The sequence below is a fragment of the Dama dama genome, chromosome 27 (genome assembly GCF_033118175.1).
Source record: "Dama dama isolate Ldn47 chromosome 27, ASM3311817v1, whole genome shotgun sequence".
NCBI classification, from domain to species: domain Eukaryota; kingdom Metazoa; phylum Chordata; class Mammalia; order Artiodactyla; family Cervidae; genus Dama; species Dama dama.
Window position 1 is genome coordinate 35,369,916 of NC_083707.1, and position 18,361 is coordinate 35,388,276.

Sequence of the window (18,361 nt, forward strand, 5' to 3'; positions counted from 1 at the left end):
CTGAAGAAGTTCCAACACTTCCCCAGTGGCTCAGTGGTAAGCAATCTGCCTGCCAATGCAGGAGACATAGGACACTCAGGTTCGATCCCTGAGTTGGGAAGAGCCCCAGGAGGAGAAAGGGCAACCTACTGCAGTATTCTTGCCGGGAAAATCCCATGGACAGAGGAGCCTGGTGGGCTATAGTCCACGGGGTCTCAAAGAGTCAGACACTATTGAAACAAACAGTATACTGTATACTACTTCAAGTAAAGTCAGAGAGAAAAATGGTAACTCTAAGAGCATCTTAATCATCTTCTGTTGAGACCATTCATCTATTTGATGCCACCCCCAACTAATATTTAAAGAGTGACCCATCCAGAATTGTGTAATAATAAGTTCATTGACATCTAGGTCAGTTATTAAGTATTTTGGCACAATCAAGTACAGTATCAGAACCTCTGTTCCCAAAGAGCATAAGCAGTCTAGTGGAACTGGCAGAGAATATTCAGGAATAAGGAAGAAATTCATTAGAGAGGACCAGGATTGTCTCCAAGTGACAGAATACTCAAAATAACAGTAACTTAAACAAGATACAGGTTTATTTCTCTCTCATGTGAAAATCTAAGAAGGTGAACTGAGATTCTGTAGCATCAGAAGAGCAAGTTTTGGGACTTTCCCAGTGGTCCAGTGGCTAAAACTCTTTGCTCCCAAGCAGGGGGCCCAGGTTCAATCCCTGGCCAGGGAACTAGATCCCACATGCTGCAACTAAGAATAAATAAATACTCAGTCAAATGGCTGAGTCGAATAAATAAATGGCTCAGTCGAATAAATAAATACTTTAAATAAATAAATAAATACTTTTTGAAAAAACGTAAGTTTCTTTTATCATGTTGCTTCATAACTTATGGCTGCTTCAACTCCAGCTGTCACATCTACATTCCAACCCCCAAGAAGAAGAAAAAAGGGAGACTAGAGAAGGCACCATCTTTTTTTTAAGGATGCTTTGCAACACATGTGCTTGTCAGTTTTGCTTTCCTCACATGGGTCTGCTCTTTCTTAGCTGGAAAGGATGTTTGAGAGTAAAGTCTTTATTTGGGGCAGCTATGTACCCAGAGGAAACTGGGGGACTCTGTTACTGAGGAAGAAGGACAGGGTGGATATTGAGAGATCCCTGACAGCCTCCAGCACTGACTGATCAAGCGTTGCAAGTGCCGGGATTCTGTACTACCAGGAAGCAAGCGAGACATTTCATAGAGGGAAGAAATAGGTCAGCATGGTTGGCTGCAACTGAAAGGGCCAGGAGAATGAGGGTAGATAAAGCACAATTTGAGAAGATGTAGTAGGGCGGGAGGAAGGAAGCCCAGCTGCTGGGCAACAAAGGCCTCAGGAGACAAGAGCGAGTCACACGTTTGTTTGTTTTTTTGGCTGAATGGCTTCCAGGAGCCTAGTTCCCTGACCAGGGATCGAACGAGGGTCCCCTGCAATGGAAGTATGGAGTCCTAACCCGTGGACTGCCTGGAATTCCTGGGTCACACAGTTAAATTTTGACAGAGAAACGAGAGAAACAGCAGAAGAGGACAAAAGGATCAAGTGAGGAATTAGTCAAGATTGCAGGCTTATGTTTCAAAAAATTTGCTTCTTGCCACACTTAAAAAATACTCACAGGGACTTTCCTGGTATCTTAGTGGTAAAGAATCCTCCTGCCAATCCTCTGGGTTCAATCCCTGACCCAGGAAGATCCCACATACTGTGGAACAACTAAGCCCTTGCACTGCAGGTACTGAAGCCGGTGTGCCCCAGAGCCTGTGTTTGGCAACAGGAGAAACCACAGCAATGAGAAGCCCCCACAGTGCAAATAGAGAGTAGCCCCAGCTCACTGCTTCCATGGTGGTAAAGAATCTGACTGAAATGCAGGTGACCTGAGTTCAAAAGCCTGGATCTGGAAGATCCCCTGGAGAAGGTAATGGCTACCCACTCCAATGTTCTTGCCTGGAGAATGCCATGGACAGCGGAGACTGGCGGACCATAGTCCATGGGGTTGCAAAGAGTCGGACACGACTGAGCACCTAACACCCCTAACACACACAAGCTGCTCACTGCAACTTGAGAAAAGCCCGCCCCCGCAGCAAGGAAGACCCAGCACAGCCAAAAAGAAAGAAATTTTAAAAAAAAAATTTAAAAACAACATTAAAAAATTACAGAAAGCACTGATTTTCTTCTGTGGTTTGACAGGACTGACATCTCCTGTCCTTCATGATAGAGCCCACTATTGGGAGCAAGGATGTCAGTGTCCATCATTTATCTTTCTGAGATATTTGAAGTGGGCGATGATTTATTTTTTAAATTTTAAGATGTTTAATAGATGTATGAAGTGGACAAAGAAGTAAGGTTCAAGTGGATCAAATGCTTCAGCAAATGTCTTTTCAACATGAAGGTAATGCAGAAATACAAACAATTTCAGTGTCAACCTTTGACCATCAATAACTCTTTTATCTATCGGAAAGAAGAAAATTAGAGATATTTGTTTCCTAGTTTAAAACTTGCCATTATTGTAACTCTTAGAGCTATAAATGTTTCAGGAAGAATAAATACACATCACATACAGAGAACTCAGAATTTCTTGATAACACCACATAGTTGCTAATATAGATACATCAACCTAATATTTATGTTATCTCCTTTTATCACTTTTTGAATTTTTCTTTTTAATTTTCTCTATTAGCTACTGTAGATTGTTTTAGCCTAAGAGCTACTCCTTTATTCTCCTTTCCCTTAAAGTGGGAGATGATTTTAAAGAGGTTAAAATTTGACTAATTGTTAATGTTCCTTCTCTTTCCAGTTTGGAGTTTGGGCTTGCACATTTTTTTATGTAGAGGAAGTAGCACCAGTGGAGGTAGATGGTTAGCTTTTCCTGAAGCATTAAGAGCACAGTGGAGGGCTCTCAGAAGACTCTTCTTGAGGGAGGAAGGAAGAGGAGAATGAACTATTGAAAATCAGGCACAAAAACGAAAGGATGAGCTTTGATTACTAGTCAAAACTATGGTTTTCCCAGTAGTCATGTACGAATGTGAGAACTGGACTGTAAAGAAGGCTGAATGCCAAAGAATTGATGCTTTTGAACTGTGGTGCTGGCGAAGACTCTTGAGAGTCCCTTGGACTGCAAAGAAATCAAACCAGTGAATCTTAAAGGGAATCAACCTTGAATATTCACTGGAAGGACTGATGCTAAAGCTGAAGTTCTGGTACTTTGGCTTCCTGCTGCAGAGAGCCAACTCATTGGAAAATACCCTGATACTGGGAAGGATTTCGGGCAGGAGAAGAGAGTGACAGAGGATGAGATGGTTGGATGGCATCACCAACTCAATGAACATGAGTTTGCGCAAACTCATGGTTTTGAGCTTTTGAGTTTTGAGCAAACTCAAGGAGATGGTGAAAGACAGGGAAGCCTGGCATGCTGCAGTCCGTGGGATCGTAAGAGTTGGACACAGCTTAGTGACTGAACAATAATCTAAAAGCAGTATCTTAGATAAGACATCATTTTAAATTAACATCAGAATGTTTTTTATCTGAAAGTATGTTTATGATCTGTTGTTAAAATAATTTCATTTTTGAAGTTTTGAGAATGAGTCAGTTAACTTGATTATTCATGAGACTGGCTAGATGAGATAATGCTAAATGTTAGAAAGCACTGAATGAGGTACTTAGCTTATTTAATGGCATTTCTGGGAAAGGATATGGTGGATGCCAACAAGTAATCCTGTTCTCTAGGGAACTTGCTGTTAGATGTTCCACTATAAAATGATACCTTAATTAACAAACTCTCAGGGACAAAGCTCTTTTTATCAGAGCTGGCGTGCCCTCAAAGGGTACTCTGTGTTCAAAGCACCCATCTTTTTGCAAAAAGAGACTTCAATGTTACTAGCTTAAATAGCATGGGGCAGCATAGTGAGCTGGTTAAGTGGATCACCAAGTCAAATCTGCCTGCATTCAAATTCCAGCTTTGTCACATACTACCCGTGTTTCCATGATGAATTATTTAGTTAATCTGTGCCTCAATTTTCTCATCTGTAAAGACCACCTATACTTCATAGGGTTATAAGGATTGTGTGCAATGTATATGAAGAACCTTGGCCCATGATGAACATTTGTTAAAGCATTAAGCTAGGAAAGTTAAAGGAGTGAATCAGGCTGTGGTCTGGCTTAGAAAAGGCCCTCGGACTTCCCTGGCGATCAAGTGGTTAAGATTCTGCACTTCCAGTGCAAAGGGTATGGGTTCCATCCCAGGTCAGGGAATTGAGTTCCCACATGCCTCACATTCTTTTAGTCTGGCCAAGGAGCATCATTCTTTTAGTCTGTTCAGATGGAAATGAGGTACTTACTGCCTTGGCCCTATTACCAGCTGAGAAACCATCCTAGGAGAGCCCAGAGACAGCAGTGTGCCTGGCCAGGCAGTGGGAGGAACAGGGAGAAGGAAGGTGAGATCTGGCTAAGGTGGAGCAGCAGCCGTTGGAATCTACATCTTAGAACACATACATGTCTCTGACTCGGTTTGGGGAGATAAAGTTGCCAGGAGTGAGCTGTGATGTAGAGTAATTCCTGTTAGTTCATTATTATTATTTTTTTATTAAGTTATTATTATTAATGTAGAACTCTTTTGTTCTTTTTTTTTTTTTTTTTCTTTTGTTCTTAAATAGGATTTTTCTGTAGGTTAGTTCCACTGGGTCTTAAGTTAACAGAAATACCAAAGAGACCCAGCTAGAATTCAAATGAGTAAGATAAAATATGAGAATGTCAGAAAACAACTGAGTAAATGTTGGGGGAAATGGGAGCACTAATGGGGAAGAAAGATTCCAATAAGATATTTTCAGAGTTTGTTGAAAGAGAACTCTTGACACTAATGGTATAATAAGGTTTTCAGCTTCCTCACATCAAAGATAACTGACGTTTTCCCCTTGCGGCCCTGGTTTTAAAATATTTAGCCTAATAAATTGCATTTAGCTAAATGTTAACTTGTTGGTCTTTTTTTGTTTTAAATTCATGAGGGCACTTAGAGCTTGTGATCAGCAAGAAATAATTAGAGTTGCTATTTTTGTTTACTGTAATTAAATTAAGCTTTGTTGAGTGTCTGCCACATAATAGGTGCTATACACAAGTTATTTTATTTAATATGAACTCAATTGCAAGATATATATTACTAACCCCATTTTACCAACCAAAGACAGAACTATGGTGTTAGTAATTTCACCAAAATTAAACAGTGTGACAGGGTTAAGTTCCCACTGTGCAGCCTCGCTGCAGAAAAATACATGAATTCAGTTCAGTTCAGTTCAGTCACTCAGTCGTGTCTGACTCTTTGTGACCCCATGGACTGCAACTCTCCAGGCTTCCTTGTCCATCACCGACTGACTTCTGTTAGGCTCTTTGAAATCTTGGTCATTTTTGAAAACTCTCCTTTACTATATTTTCACATGGATGTCTCAGGCTCCCAACTTGGGAACAATTAGCTCCTCAAGTCCCATGACTTTTGCTTATAGAGATAATGTAGACCTGTAATATCATAGGATTCAATTTTATCAGGAAACTGAAGACATGACAGGCAAATAAGTCATGTTTCCAACTCAGAGAATAGATTTTATAGGGAAAGAGTTGAAACAAGAGAGTGAGAGAATGAGGCTCATGATTTATGAATTAACTTTCATTGTTCTCCATTACCATGTGATAATCAGCAGCTGGGCATTAATACAGTCAGTAATATAGTCTTGTTAATTATGTGTTTGATTTCTGATGCTTCATATTCTAGAAGAAAGTATATGAATTATATTTGTCTGTCTTGATGTCTTTCTGATCTTAGTGAGGCAGGAAATATTCAGGTATTATCATTTTTTAATAAGAATGTATTATGCTGTTGGATGTAATGTTATACAAATGTAAATTGGGTTAAGATAGTTGATTAGGTTATACAAATGTGAATTAGGCTAAGATAGTTGTTAGTGTTATTCATATACTTTATATCTTTACTAGTTTTTTTGTCTAGCTGATATGAGGATCTTAAAATCAACTATGATTATGGATTTTCTATTTCCCCATTTAATTCTATCAATTTTTATGTCATGTATTTGGAACCTCTGTTATCAGTCACATGTACATTTATGATCGTTAATCTTCCTATGAATGAACTCTTACATCATTATGATGTGTCCTTCTTTGTCTCTGGTTGTAACATCTATCTGATATTACTATATCCACTCTGTCCTACTTAGGCTTATCATTTATGTGATATATCTCTTTTTATACATTAACTTTCAAAGTATCTGTGTTTATTTGCAGGGCACTGCTTGTAGATAGCATATAGTTGGGTCTTGAAGGTTTTTATCCAGTCTGACAACATCTGCCTTTTAATTAGAGCTTTTAAGTCCAATCACATTTAATGTCTTTATCGATATGGTAGATATAGATTTTACTGTTTTACTGTTTTATCATTTTTTTATTCCCTCCTTCCCCTGTCACTTTTCTCTCTCTTTTTGAGTCTATGAATTGTGTCTTTTAAAATCAAATTTGTAAAAATTTTGGCCATTATTTCTTTAAATATTTTTTCTGTCCTATTCTCTCCTCTCCTTCTGGATCCAAAATTACAGGTATGTTAGATCTTTTGATAATGTGCCCAAATCAATGAACTTTTATTCATTTTTTCCCAATCTTTTTTTTTCCTCTCTCATCTTGAGATTGGAACTGCAATTTGTAAATCCAGTGAATATTTTTTATTCCAGTATTGTATTTTTTTAACCTAGGTTTTCCATTTTTGATAGGTTTTATTGTTCTGCTGATATTTCCTTTAAAAGAAAATTCATTACAAGCTAATTTTCATCTATGTCTTTGAGGATAGTTTTCAAAACTGCTTTAAATCCACACCTATTAATTCTAACACCTTGGACTGTCTCAACTTCAGTTACGTTGATTGGGCCACATTTTTCTGTTTCTTCAGAGTATAGTAATTGTGGATTTTGTTCTGAACAGCTTGAATGATCCATTGTAGAGACTCTGGATTCTGTTATGTATTTCTAAAGAGTTTTCTAATGACTGATTTTTGTTTTTCAGGCAGATAATTTGGGTAAATTCAAACTTAAAACTCTGTCCCATCTGCAGTAGACAGCAGCTGAAATCTCTGTACAGGTTTTCATCCTTCACTGGGCTGCTTGGGACCCATGTCACAGAAAACTCAGTCAGAGCTTTGCACCCAGTGTTTTTATACAGAATTTAGGCCTCTGCCTCTGTATCTTTCTCTTTTCTGAGATATCCCCCCTCATTTTCTCTTATAGTTGCAGCAAATTCTGTTTTCTGATTTTCAAGCCCACGAGGCTGAACATTGTTTTTTTTGAGACTGAACATTTTTATTTGACCTTTATCTATTACTGGATAATACCAGCTGGTGCCTCCCCTCAGGCAAAAAGCTGTGAAAGGAGACTTACCCAATGCCATTTTTTTCCTTCCAAGTGTCAAGTCCCATTTAGTTTCTGCCTGCTTTGGTTGTTCTCCATTGCCTTTATAATTTATCAAGCATTTAATTATTATTCTATGGAAGGACTGGCCTTGCAGGATCTACCATGACATTTCTGGAAGCAGAACTTCCTTGTCATCTTTCCTTAACCTGGCAGTCTGCACCCTAAGCCTATTTTGATCCTAACTTATTTTTTTTTAATTTTCTTTAGTTTCTATCATTAGCCTAGTATATAGTCATGTTTCAGCTAACACGATCTATTTTCTCATCCCTTAGAAACTTTTATACATTCCTACATGGTGGCTCAGATGGTTAAGAATCTGCCTGTGATACAGGAGGCTTGGTCTTCCCGATCCCTAGGTCAGGAAGATCCCCTGGAGAAGGGAATGGCAACCCACTCCAGTATTCTTGCCTGGACAATACCATGGACAGAGGAGCCTGGAGGGCTACAGTCCTTGGGGTCACAAAGAGTTGGACACGACTGAGCAGCTAATACTTTCACTTTTTCTTCTTGAGGCCAGGAATCTCATATCTTTATTTTGTTTTTCTCCTACAAGCACTAACTGAATCTTTAATTCAGTAACTAGTCTGTTCAATAAATTTTTGAATGAATGAGTCATTCCAATATTAATATTCATGTAAAATGCCTAGAAGATGATCTAGCACACTGATAAATATTATCTGTTGTTATTACCTAAAATAAAAATGATGATCTCTGAATATTCTTCTCACTCCAGCCTTTGCTGGTTATTCTTTTCATTCATAGACTTAAAGACTCGTGGAATCTTAGAACTGAAAAATAAAGTTATATGATAAAAATTCCTTTGTTCTTGTGGATCACTGGGCTTGAGCAGATTCAAGGCTGTCTGACCCATTTCATTGTAACCACTTCTCAACCAAGTGGTTCTCAATAGCCCCCCTACAAAGAGGTACTTGATCCAAAATGCCCATGGTGCCTAACGTTGAGAAATCCTCCCTTGTGGGTAGCTCTCTGCCTCTTAGTTCACCTTCATTAAGAGCTTTCCTAGTTAATGTGGTCTGTTGTCATAGAAAATTCTCAATCCCAGATTTTATTTATTTAGTGTCACCTCTTTATTTGTATTTTACCTGTTTTAAGAAGAAAATTTAAATAGTTAAAATGCATAGGAAAAATAAGTTTTACAGAACAATTTCCCTCATATACATACCCTTTAAAATTACTTGGAGGGGAACTTCTCTGGTGGTCCAGTGGCTAAGACTCCATACTCCCAATGCAGGGGGCTTGGTTCGAACCCTGGTCAGGGAACTTGATCCCAGATGCCACATCTAAGAGTTTGAATGGATCCTGCATGTCACAACTAAGACCTGGTGCAGTCAAATAAATAAAACTTTAAAAATACATAGATAAATAGTTTGGGAGAAATTGTGAAAATAATTTAGATAGAGCAGTTATAAAGTTAACAGGGGCCTATCAAGTGTCTTAGGAAGAGTAGTTGTTTTTCAACCAGTCCTTTTCATTTTGCTAAAGTGTCCCCTGACGATGGTGAAGGCAGAAAAGGGGTTAAATGAGAGCAGCTAACTGATTGTCACCAATTGGATGGGAGAAGGGAGCCATGTGGAAGCCTTCAGGCTTCCTGCCTCCAAAGCTGCTCTGTCTTATCATCCTGTATCTCTCCACCTCATTCCCAAGGCTAGAGGTAGATACAGTGGTGAACGCATATCTTAATCCATAGAAGTACATACAGATGATTGAACAGGGTCAAGAACAAAGAACTGTGGAGGGGTCAGTACACTTTCTCCTCTAGTGAGAGGTATTGGAGCTGTGAGCCACTGTTCAGAGTTGCCTAAAGGAAAGTGCAGACATCTCTGTCTGCAGTTTGGAAGCAAATTCCAGGTTCGTAGGCTGCTCTTTCCTGAGTGTGCAGATCATCACTTTCTTTCCCCTCACTAGCTCTGTCCCCTTCTCTCAGGGGACAGTCACATGATGGTATCTTACCCTGGAATCCAATTTTTATCCTGAAGTCGTGTTTACATGCTGAAAGTGGTTCTTTTCTGAATGAAGGAAAGCTTCAAGGTCATAATTAAATTTAGCCCCAATTCCTGTGTTATTTAGGTGCTTATGCAATAAATACAAGTGGCTGTCTTGCATTCTTTTTTAGCAAAGACTAACTGACCATGCAGCATTTTAACTTTCCTGCTGGTTTTTGTAGTATATTTAAAATCTTTCTCTGAATAGTCAGTAAAATGTAATATTTCTAGCCTTTTCTCAAATCAGAATTTTGTGATTTTATTTTATTTTATTTTTTATTTATTTTTTTTTTATTAGTTGGAGGCTAATTACTTCACAACATTTCAGTGGGTTTTGTCATACATTGATATGAATCAGCCATAGAGTTACACGTATTCCCCATCCCGATCCCCCCTCCCACCTCCCTCTCCACCCGATTCCTCTGGGTCTTCCCAGTGCACCAGGCCCGAGCACTTGTCTCATGCATCCCACCTGGGCTGGTGATCTGTTTCACCATAGATAATATACATGCTATTCTTTCAAAACATCCCACCCTCACCTTCTCCCGCAGAGTTCAAAAGTCTGTTCTGTACTTCTGTGTCTCTTTTTCTGTTTTGCATATAGGGTTATCGTTATCATCTAGAATTTTGTGATTTTAAAACATATGTCTTCTTTAAGTTCAGTTCAGTTGAGCTTAGTTCAGTCACTCAGTCATGTCTGACTCTTTGCAACCCCATGGACTGCAGCACTCCAGGCTTCCCTGTCCATTACCAACTCCCAGAGTTGACTCAAACTCATGTCCGTTGAGTCAGTGATGACATCTAACCTTCTCATCCTCTGTCGTCCCCTTCTCCTCCCACCTTTAATCTTTCCCAGCATCTGAGTCTTTTCAAATGAGTCAGTTCTTCGCATCATATGACCAAAGAATTGGAGTTTCAAATTCAGCATCAGCCCTTCCAATGAATATTTAGGACTAATTTCCTTTAGGATGGACTGGTTGGATCTCCTTGCTATCCAAAGGACTCTCAAGAGTCTTTTCCAACACCACAGTCAAAAGCATCACTTCTTCGGCACTCAGCTTTCTTTATAGTCCAACTCTCACATCCATACATGACTACTGGAAAAACCATAGCTTTGACTAGACAGACCTTTGTTGGCAAAGTAATGTCTCTGCTTTTTAATATGCTATCTAGGTTGGTCATAACTTTTCTTCCAAGGATCAAGCATCTCTTAATTTCATGGCTACAGTCACCATCTGCAGTGATTTTGAAGCCCCCCAAAATAAAGTCTGTCATTGTTTCCATTGTTTCCCCATCTATTTGCCATGATGTGATGACACCAGATGCCATGATCTTCGTTTTCTGAATGTTGAGTTTTAAGCCAACTTTTTCACTCTCCTCTTTCACTTCCATCAAGAGGCTCTTTAGTTCTTCACTTTCTGCCATAAGGGTGGTGTCATCTGCATATCTGAGGTTATTGATATTTCTCCCAGCAATCTTGATTTGTGCTTCATCCAGTCCAGCATTTCACATGATGTACTCTGCGTATAAGTTAAATAAATAGGGTGACAGTATACAGCCTTGACCTACTCCTTTCCCTATTTGGAACCAGTCTCTTGTTGCATGTCCAGTTCTAACTGTTGCTTCCTGACCTGCATACAGATTATCAAGAGGCAGGTCAGGTGGTCTGCTATTTCCATCTCTTTCAGAATTTTCCACAGTTTGTTGTGATCCACACAATCAAAGGCTTTGGCAGAGTCAATAAAGCAGAAGTAGATGTTTTTCTGAAACTCTCTTGCTTTTTTGATGATCCAGCAGATGTTGGCAATTTGATTTCTGGTTCCTCTGCGTTTTCTAAATCCAGCTTAAACATCTGAAAGTTCATGGTTCACACACTGTTGAAGCCTGGCTTCGAGAATTTTGAGCATTACTTTGCTAGCATGTGAGATGAGTGCAATTGTTTGATAGTCTGAGCATTCTTTGGCATTGCCTTTCTTCGGAATTGGAATGAAAACTGACCTTTTCTAGTCCTTTGGCCACTGCTAAGTTTTCCAAATTTGCTGGCATGTTGAATGCAGCACTTTCACAGCATCATCTTTTAGGATTTGAAATAGCTCAACTGGAATTCCATCACCTCCACTAGTTTTGTTCATAGTGATGCTTCCTAAGGCCCACTTAACTTCGCATTCCAGGATGTCTGACTCTAGGTGAGTGATCACACCATCGTGATTATCTGGGTTGTGAAGATCTTTTTTGTATAGTTCTGTGTATTCTTGCCACCTCTTCTTAATAACTTCTGTTTGTGTTAGGTTCATACCATTTCTGTCCTTTATTGTGCCCAACTTTGTATGAAATGTTCCCTTGGTAGCTCTAATTTTCTTGAAGAGATCTCTAGTCTTTTCCATTCTATTGTTTCCCTCTATTTCTTTGCATTGATCACTGAGGAAAGCTTTCTTATCTCTACTTCTTATTCTTTGTAACAGTGCATTCAAATGGGTATATCTGTCCTTTTCTCCTTTGCCTTTTGCTTCTCTTCTTTCATAGTTGTTTGTAAGCCCTCCTCAGACAACCATTTTGCCTTTTGGCATTTCTTTTCCTTGGGGGTGGTCTTAATCACTGCTTCCTGCACAATGCCACGAACCTACGCCCATAGTTCTTCAGGCACTCTGTCTATCAGATCGAATCCCTTGAATCTACTTGTCACTTCCTCTGTATAGTCGTAAGGGATTTGATTTAGGTCATATCTGAATGGTCTAGTGGTTTTCCCTACTTTCTTCAACTTCAGTCTGAATTTGGCAGTAAGGAGTTCATGATCTGAGCCACAGTCGGCTTCTGGTCTTGCTTTTGCTGACTGTATAGAGCTTCTCCATCTTTGGCTACAAATAATATAATCAATCTGATTTCGGTATTGACCATCTGGTGATGTCCATGTGTAGAGTCTTCTCTTATGCTGCTGGAGGAGGGTATTTGCTATGACCAGTGGATTTTCTTGGCAAAACTGTTAGTAGGGCCTTTTAGTAGGGCCTCTTCTTTCAGTAGGGCATAATAAAGCTGTCTATATGACCTTTCAGATGCAAGAAAGAATTCCTTTGCAAAAACATCCTGAAGTAAAATCTAAACCCCCTGAGTCCTTCCAGGTCATAAATATTTATTAGTGAATATTCAATTCATTGGTGCTAGAACCCATACGGTGATCAACAGTGCCTTGAAAGAAGGCAATTAGAGTACATACAAAATTGCTCTATATATTCTTAATTATAGGCTTTTTGTATTTATTTCTTCTGTGTTAAAACAAAGATAGTAAATGCTTTAAATACGCAAAAGGGATGTGGGGTTAAATTAGAACCTTAAATAATCTTGATTGATTAGTTAAGTCGATAGACAAAAAGAAAATGAATTTTAATTGACATGAATATAGATTCAGTAAGCCAAAGAGAACCCGTGCAGACACAAGTCAGGATTTTGTTTGAGGATGGCAAAAATACATATTTGGGGTTATGGTTGATGGAAAGTTTTGTCAGTGCAGAATGACTGTGTGAAGGTAGCGTGGTGCTGCAACTACCATTGCTACTAATTAGCTAATGGTCTTTGTATAGTTACTGTGAACCAGTGGTACTCTAAAGCTCTTCACTTACGACCACTCACCCAGGACAGGCAAACAGGACTGTAGGACACAGAGCTATTCTTTCCTCCCCTAAGTCAGCCGAACACCAAGCAGTAGCATAGTGGGGACCCAGCCATCCAGCTCCGGTCCCATGTCCCTCGCAATTCTACCTGCCGTGATGTTTTCACCGCAGGTAAAATTCCAATCTATTTGCTGAGCTTTGAGGGGACAAGAGCTATTTCTCAGGATAGGAATAGATGCTCATTACCTGGTGGGTCAGATGGTAAAGAATCTGCCTTCAATGCAGGAGACGTGAGTTCAATCCCTGGGTCAGGAAGATCCCCTGGAGGAGTAATTGGCAACCCATTCCAGTATTCTTGCCTGGAGAATCCCATGGACAGAGGAGCCTGGCAGGGTACAGTCCATGTGGTCTACCTAGGAAGAAGTTGTAAAGATTCTGGTTTTGGTAGGAAAATTTAATACCATTTTGATACATAGTTTTCTGGTTTGAATCCATATGTTTACTTCAGAGAACTAGAAATGTATTTTAGTGCATTTAATGACGTTATCAAGCATCCTTGTTTCTTTGGAACAGATTTCTAAGAACCTTTTAGTGCTCTAATACAGGCCCAAGAAGAGGATTTTAATATTATATTGTTAAGATCATGCATAAAAATAACAAAAATTATTTTCTTGGTTTTTAGATATGTGGTTTTTAACAACAGAGGAGTGGCGGGAGAGAATCTCTTGGTAAGTAAATGTAAGTTAATGACAGCAGCTTAATTTTTAAGGAAATCATTTCCAGCTTTATAACAAAAAGATACTCTTTTTGATTTAAGATAACTTTTTATATCAATAATACAAGTTCATTGTGGAAAAATACGGGTAAGGGGAGAAAAAGGAAACTTGTAAAACCCATAATTATTCAACCAGGGGAATCCTCTTAGTCTGTGTTCATCCAGATCTTATATTTAAATTTTAAAATGTTACATATTTCTATTTTTAAAATAAGGCTTTATTTTGTAACTTAACTTTTATGCTTACTGTAGGTTAGCATCAACAAATATTTATCAACATCATTTTTAATGAAAAACATATTTTCTTTAAAAATTAACTAGTGCCAAAAAAAATTAACGAATAGAGTAATACTTGATTTACTTAAGAAATTTATTGTTATTGTGAAACAGATTGACTGCATGTTATATGCTTATTTGCCTGCCAAAGTTTACATAGAGGAGATATTATTTTAAATCAGTTTTTTTCCCCTTTTCTAATCCCTAAGGTTTTGCTAGGATAGAATTTCTTGCATCTCTTGGAAAATCATCACTATCTGGTGTTTTACCTGTGAGTTGGAATGAGAACTATGTAATAGTTCTTGAAGCTTTTCAACTGTTAGTCCCTCACCACTTCAGAATAGAAAGAACCATTTTTTTTTGAATCATTGATAGAGAATGATATTAAGACTATAAATAATTAAGTCATGCTGGAAATAAAAATTTACGATCATGTCACTATGTTGGTACACTATGAGAATGTGGGGGGAGAAAAGAGCTCTTGGACTTTGCTTGATAAATCCTGGCGGGGATCAAGATCAACCTGATTGCGAAAGCTAAAGTTATAAAGTGTTTACGTTCTTACTCTAATTCCTTGTGAAGGGGGAGATTCTGCTTTCCTTATTTGGTCCAGCCCTGTGGGAATCTCATAGGTAAGTTTGTAGGTACTCTAAAAGGAAAGAGTTGAACCTGTCACTGGCTCTGGACCAAGCCAGTCATTTCTGAGCAGCTCCTGTCTGCTGTGTATCCTTCCAGATGCTTCCAGGACACAAAGCTGGGAAAGGCATGGTCTTAGGCTCTTAAGAAAATAATGCGCTGAAAAGTAAAGTCCGTTTGGTCCCATAAAATGAGAACAAAGGATCTGTTTGTTCAGCAAAGCTGTGTTGTATGCCTATTAAATCAGGTACCTGTTCAAGGCCATAGTGAGGAGTGCACACATTATTACACACAGCCCTAACCCTTTCTTAGGAAACTTGAGTTGCAAGAGATATATAAAAACATATCCAGTACGGTGCTAATTGTGACCACAAAAAGGTGTATTAAGGCTACAGATATTAGAGGGAAGGAGTAACTGAGTCCCGGGGAAGGTGGGAGAACACGACAGTGGTGGTGGGTTTGAGCTGCATCTTAAAGGTTATGGTGTTGAACCAGCAGAGGGGAGAGAGAAGCTTTCTCAGCATAAAGAACGAGATGTTAAAGAGCGCAGACAGCAAGTCCTTATTTGTGGAGGGATAACGATGGTGATCATTTGCTCTAATGTTTATTGAGTCCTTAGAATATATCAGTTATGTCTTTTCCTATTGATGTTCAGCAATAGAGACAAGCCTGTGATTTAGGTGAGCATAGCCACCATGATCCCCATTTTCCAGATGAAGAAAATGAGGCACAAGTAGGCTAAGCATGTGCCCTCACCAAGAAATTCAGAGCCAGGATTCAGACCAGGTAGGCTGACTGTGTGCTTATGCTCTTTACGTTTGTTCTGTACTCCTTCTTATTGCTCAAGGAATGCTAGGAATTCTCCCAGAAAGGGAGGGCGAGATTTTGAAGAGTCATGTGTAAAACCCCAAGGAACCTAGTGTTAAACAATTGACTCTTTCTAAAGTTTCTTTTATGGATGTATAATTGACATATAAAATAACTTAGTCATGTTTTAGAAAGAAAACCACAGCAGAAAAGTGACGGAGGGGAAGGAGGCTTGGAGGCTTGGCAATTACTAAAGATCTATCCAGAGTGTGAAGGGCTTCCCTGGTGTCTCAGTGGTAAAGAATCCGCCTGCCAGTGCAGGAGATGCAGGTTCGATCCTTGGGGGTCCGAAAGATCCCCTGGAGAAGGAAATGGCAACCCATTCCAATATTCTTGCCTGGGAAATCTCATGGACAGAGGAGCCTGGTGGGCTGTAGTCCATAGAGTCACAAAAGAGTTGGACACCAAACAAGAAATGTCAAGAACATAAGCACACAGTCAGCCTACCTGGTCTGAGCAACCAAACAGCAACAATCCAGAATGTAGAGGTGAATGTAGAGGTAGGGGAAGAGAACAGAAATGAAGGGTTTTTCTGGGGCAGAAAGAAAAGTATTCATTGTATTGTGGGAAGTGGAGAGAAGGGAGTCAACGTCAGCATGTCTAGTTTTGCTGAATTGTAAAAGGCTAATATGGTGAAGGGTAATATTTGCCAAAATAGGAAATGTAGGAGAATTTACAAGATTTTGGTGTTATCAAAATAACAAGTTCAGTTTTAGATGTTGGGGGTGCTTTGATGTCATCCAGGTGGAAATTTCTCATAAACACTCAGATGTACTAGACTGGTTATCAGAAGAGACATACAGGCTGGAGAAAGGCACCATGGATTATGGGTATACAGTGGAACCAGGAGGTCAGGAGTGGATGACATTGCTTAGGAACCGTTGGTCTAGCAAAGGATAGACTCTTAGAACACGACAAACAGGAAGGAGGAGAGAAAAAGATGAAGAGGAGGAAGCTTGGGAAAACTTCTGCTCTGAGCATTTACATTTAATTGGAAATTTACTTTGAAAGAGGGCAGCAACCCAGTAACGTTGAGCCATAAATTTGCATCTACATGCTCAGTCATGTTCGACTCTGCCTGCCAGGTTCCTCTGTTCCTGGGATTTTCCTGGCAAGAATACTGGAGTGGGTTGCCATTTCCTCCAGGGAATCTGCCCAACCCAGGGATCAAACCTGAGTCTCCTGCATTGCAGATTCTTTAGCAAAGAGCCACTGGGAAAGCCCCATAAACTTGCATAGATTGTTTTAAAAAATCTCCACAAGAATACTTCAGGAGATTTTACAAAGGGATAGTAATTAGATAATTTTTTTTTTTTTAACTTTTAAAGAACTCACTGAGTTCTAAGCAGGAGGATAAGAGAAGCTTGGTCTCTGGCGTCTTTTACAGTGCTTTGGTTGAATTCTGATGAACTGATACCCCCAGCAAATATCTGTATCCTAAAGGCTAATTCGATCTAACTTTAAAAAGAATAGGCTATCAAATGACTTAAATGTAATGGCTAAGATCATGGCATCTGGTCCCATCACTTCATGGCAAATAGAAAGGGAAAAAGTGGAAGCAGTGACAGATTTTATTTTCTTGGGTTCCAAAATCACTGCGGATGATGACTGCAGCCATGAAATTAAAAGATGCTTCCTCTTTGGAAGAAAAGCTATAACAAGCCTAGACAGTGTATTAAAAAGCAGAGACATCACTTTGCCGATGAAGTTCATATAGTCAAAGCTATGGTTTTTCCAGTAGTCATGTATGGATGTGAAAGTTGGACCATAAAGAAGGCTGAGCACTGAAGAATTGATGCTTTCGAACTGTGGTGCTGAAGAAGACTCTTGAGAGTCCCTTGGACAGCAAGGAGATCAAACCAGTCAGTCCTAAAGGAAATCAACCCTGAATTGAAAAGATTGATGCTGAAACTGAAGCTCCAATACTCTGACCACCTGATGAGAAGAGCCAACTTATTGGAAAATACCCTGATGCTGGGACAAATTGAGGGCAAGAGGAAAAGGGGGCAACAAAGGATGAGATGATTGGATGGCATCACTGGCTCAATGGACGTGAGTTTGAGCAAATTCTGAGAGACAGTGAAGGACAGGGAAACCTGGCATGCTACAGTCCATGGGATCAAAAAGAGTGGGACATGACAGTGATTGAACAACAAAAAATGAAATATAATTTAATATATATTTGTACCCAAATGGATCACAAAAATGCACTGCCAATATTGATTGTTAGAGCTGGCTTTGATATTGAGAGCTCTTGAGAGCCTTTCTTCTTTCTGCCTTAGAGCTACAAACAATGACTATTTCATACTAGAGGAACTCTATGAGTATTTATACTTCCCCTGTTCCAGAAAGGACTGAATATAGCCCAGACCCAGAGTAAGACTTTAAGGGTAGTCATAATAAAGAACAAGAGATGAATCAGCAAAGATCAAACAGGGAGAGGAACTGACTCGAACTGAAATTAATCTAAGAGAGCTAGCGAAGGTGACATGGAATTTAGGGTAAGCCGTTCTCTTAGGGGTGGAAGAAAAGCAAGAGGAAAAGATTTGCTGAAATAAGTTGGTGATATACTTAGAATTTATAGGGGTGGTTATGGCCCCTGCAAAGCAGAATAAGAAAGTAGAAATCTTCCAGCACCATATTGTCCTTATTTCTAGTTAGTTTTTGCAGGATTGAGAGAAAGCCAGAAGCCTTGCTTACAGGGAAATGAGAAGCCTGCAC

The 18,361-nt window shown here is 39.3% G+C and overlaps 1 protein-coding gene across 1 annotated transcript in view; it reads left to right on the forward strand.

Annotated features, from left to right (window-relative positions):
• The window catches only part of ABHD3 (abhydrolase domain containing 3, phospholipase), a 56,999-nt gene that overhangs the window by 7,556 nt on the left and 31,082 nt on the right, over positions 1 to 18,361 (forward strand). The window contains exon 4 of the mRNA XM_061130640.1: positions 13,769 to 13,814. Coding sequence (XP_060986623.1) covers positions 13,769 to 13,814 — 46 coding nt within the window. The remainder of the gene's footprint in view (positions 1 to 13,768; positions 13,815 to 18,361) is intronic.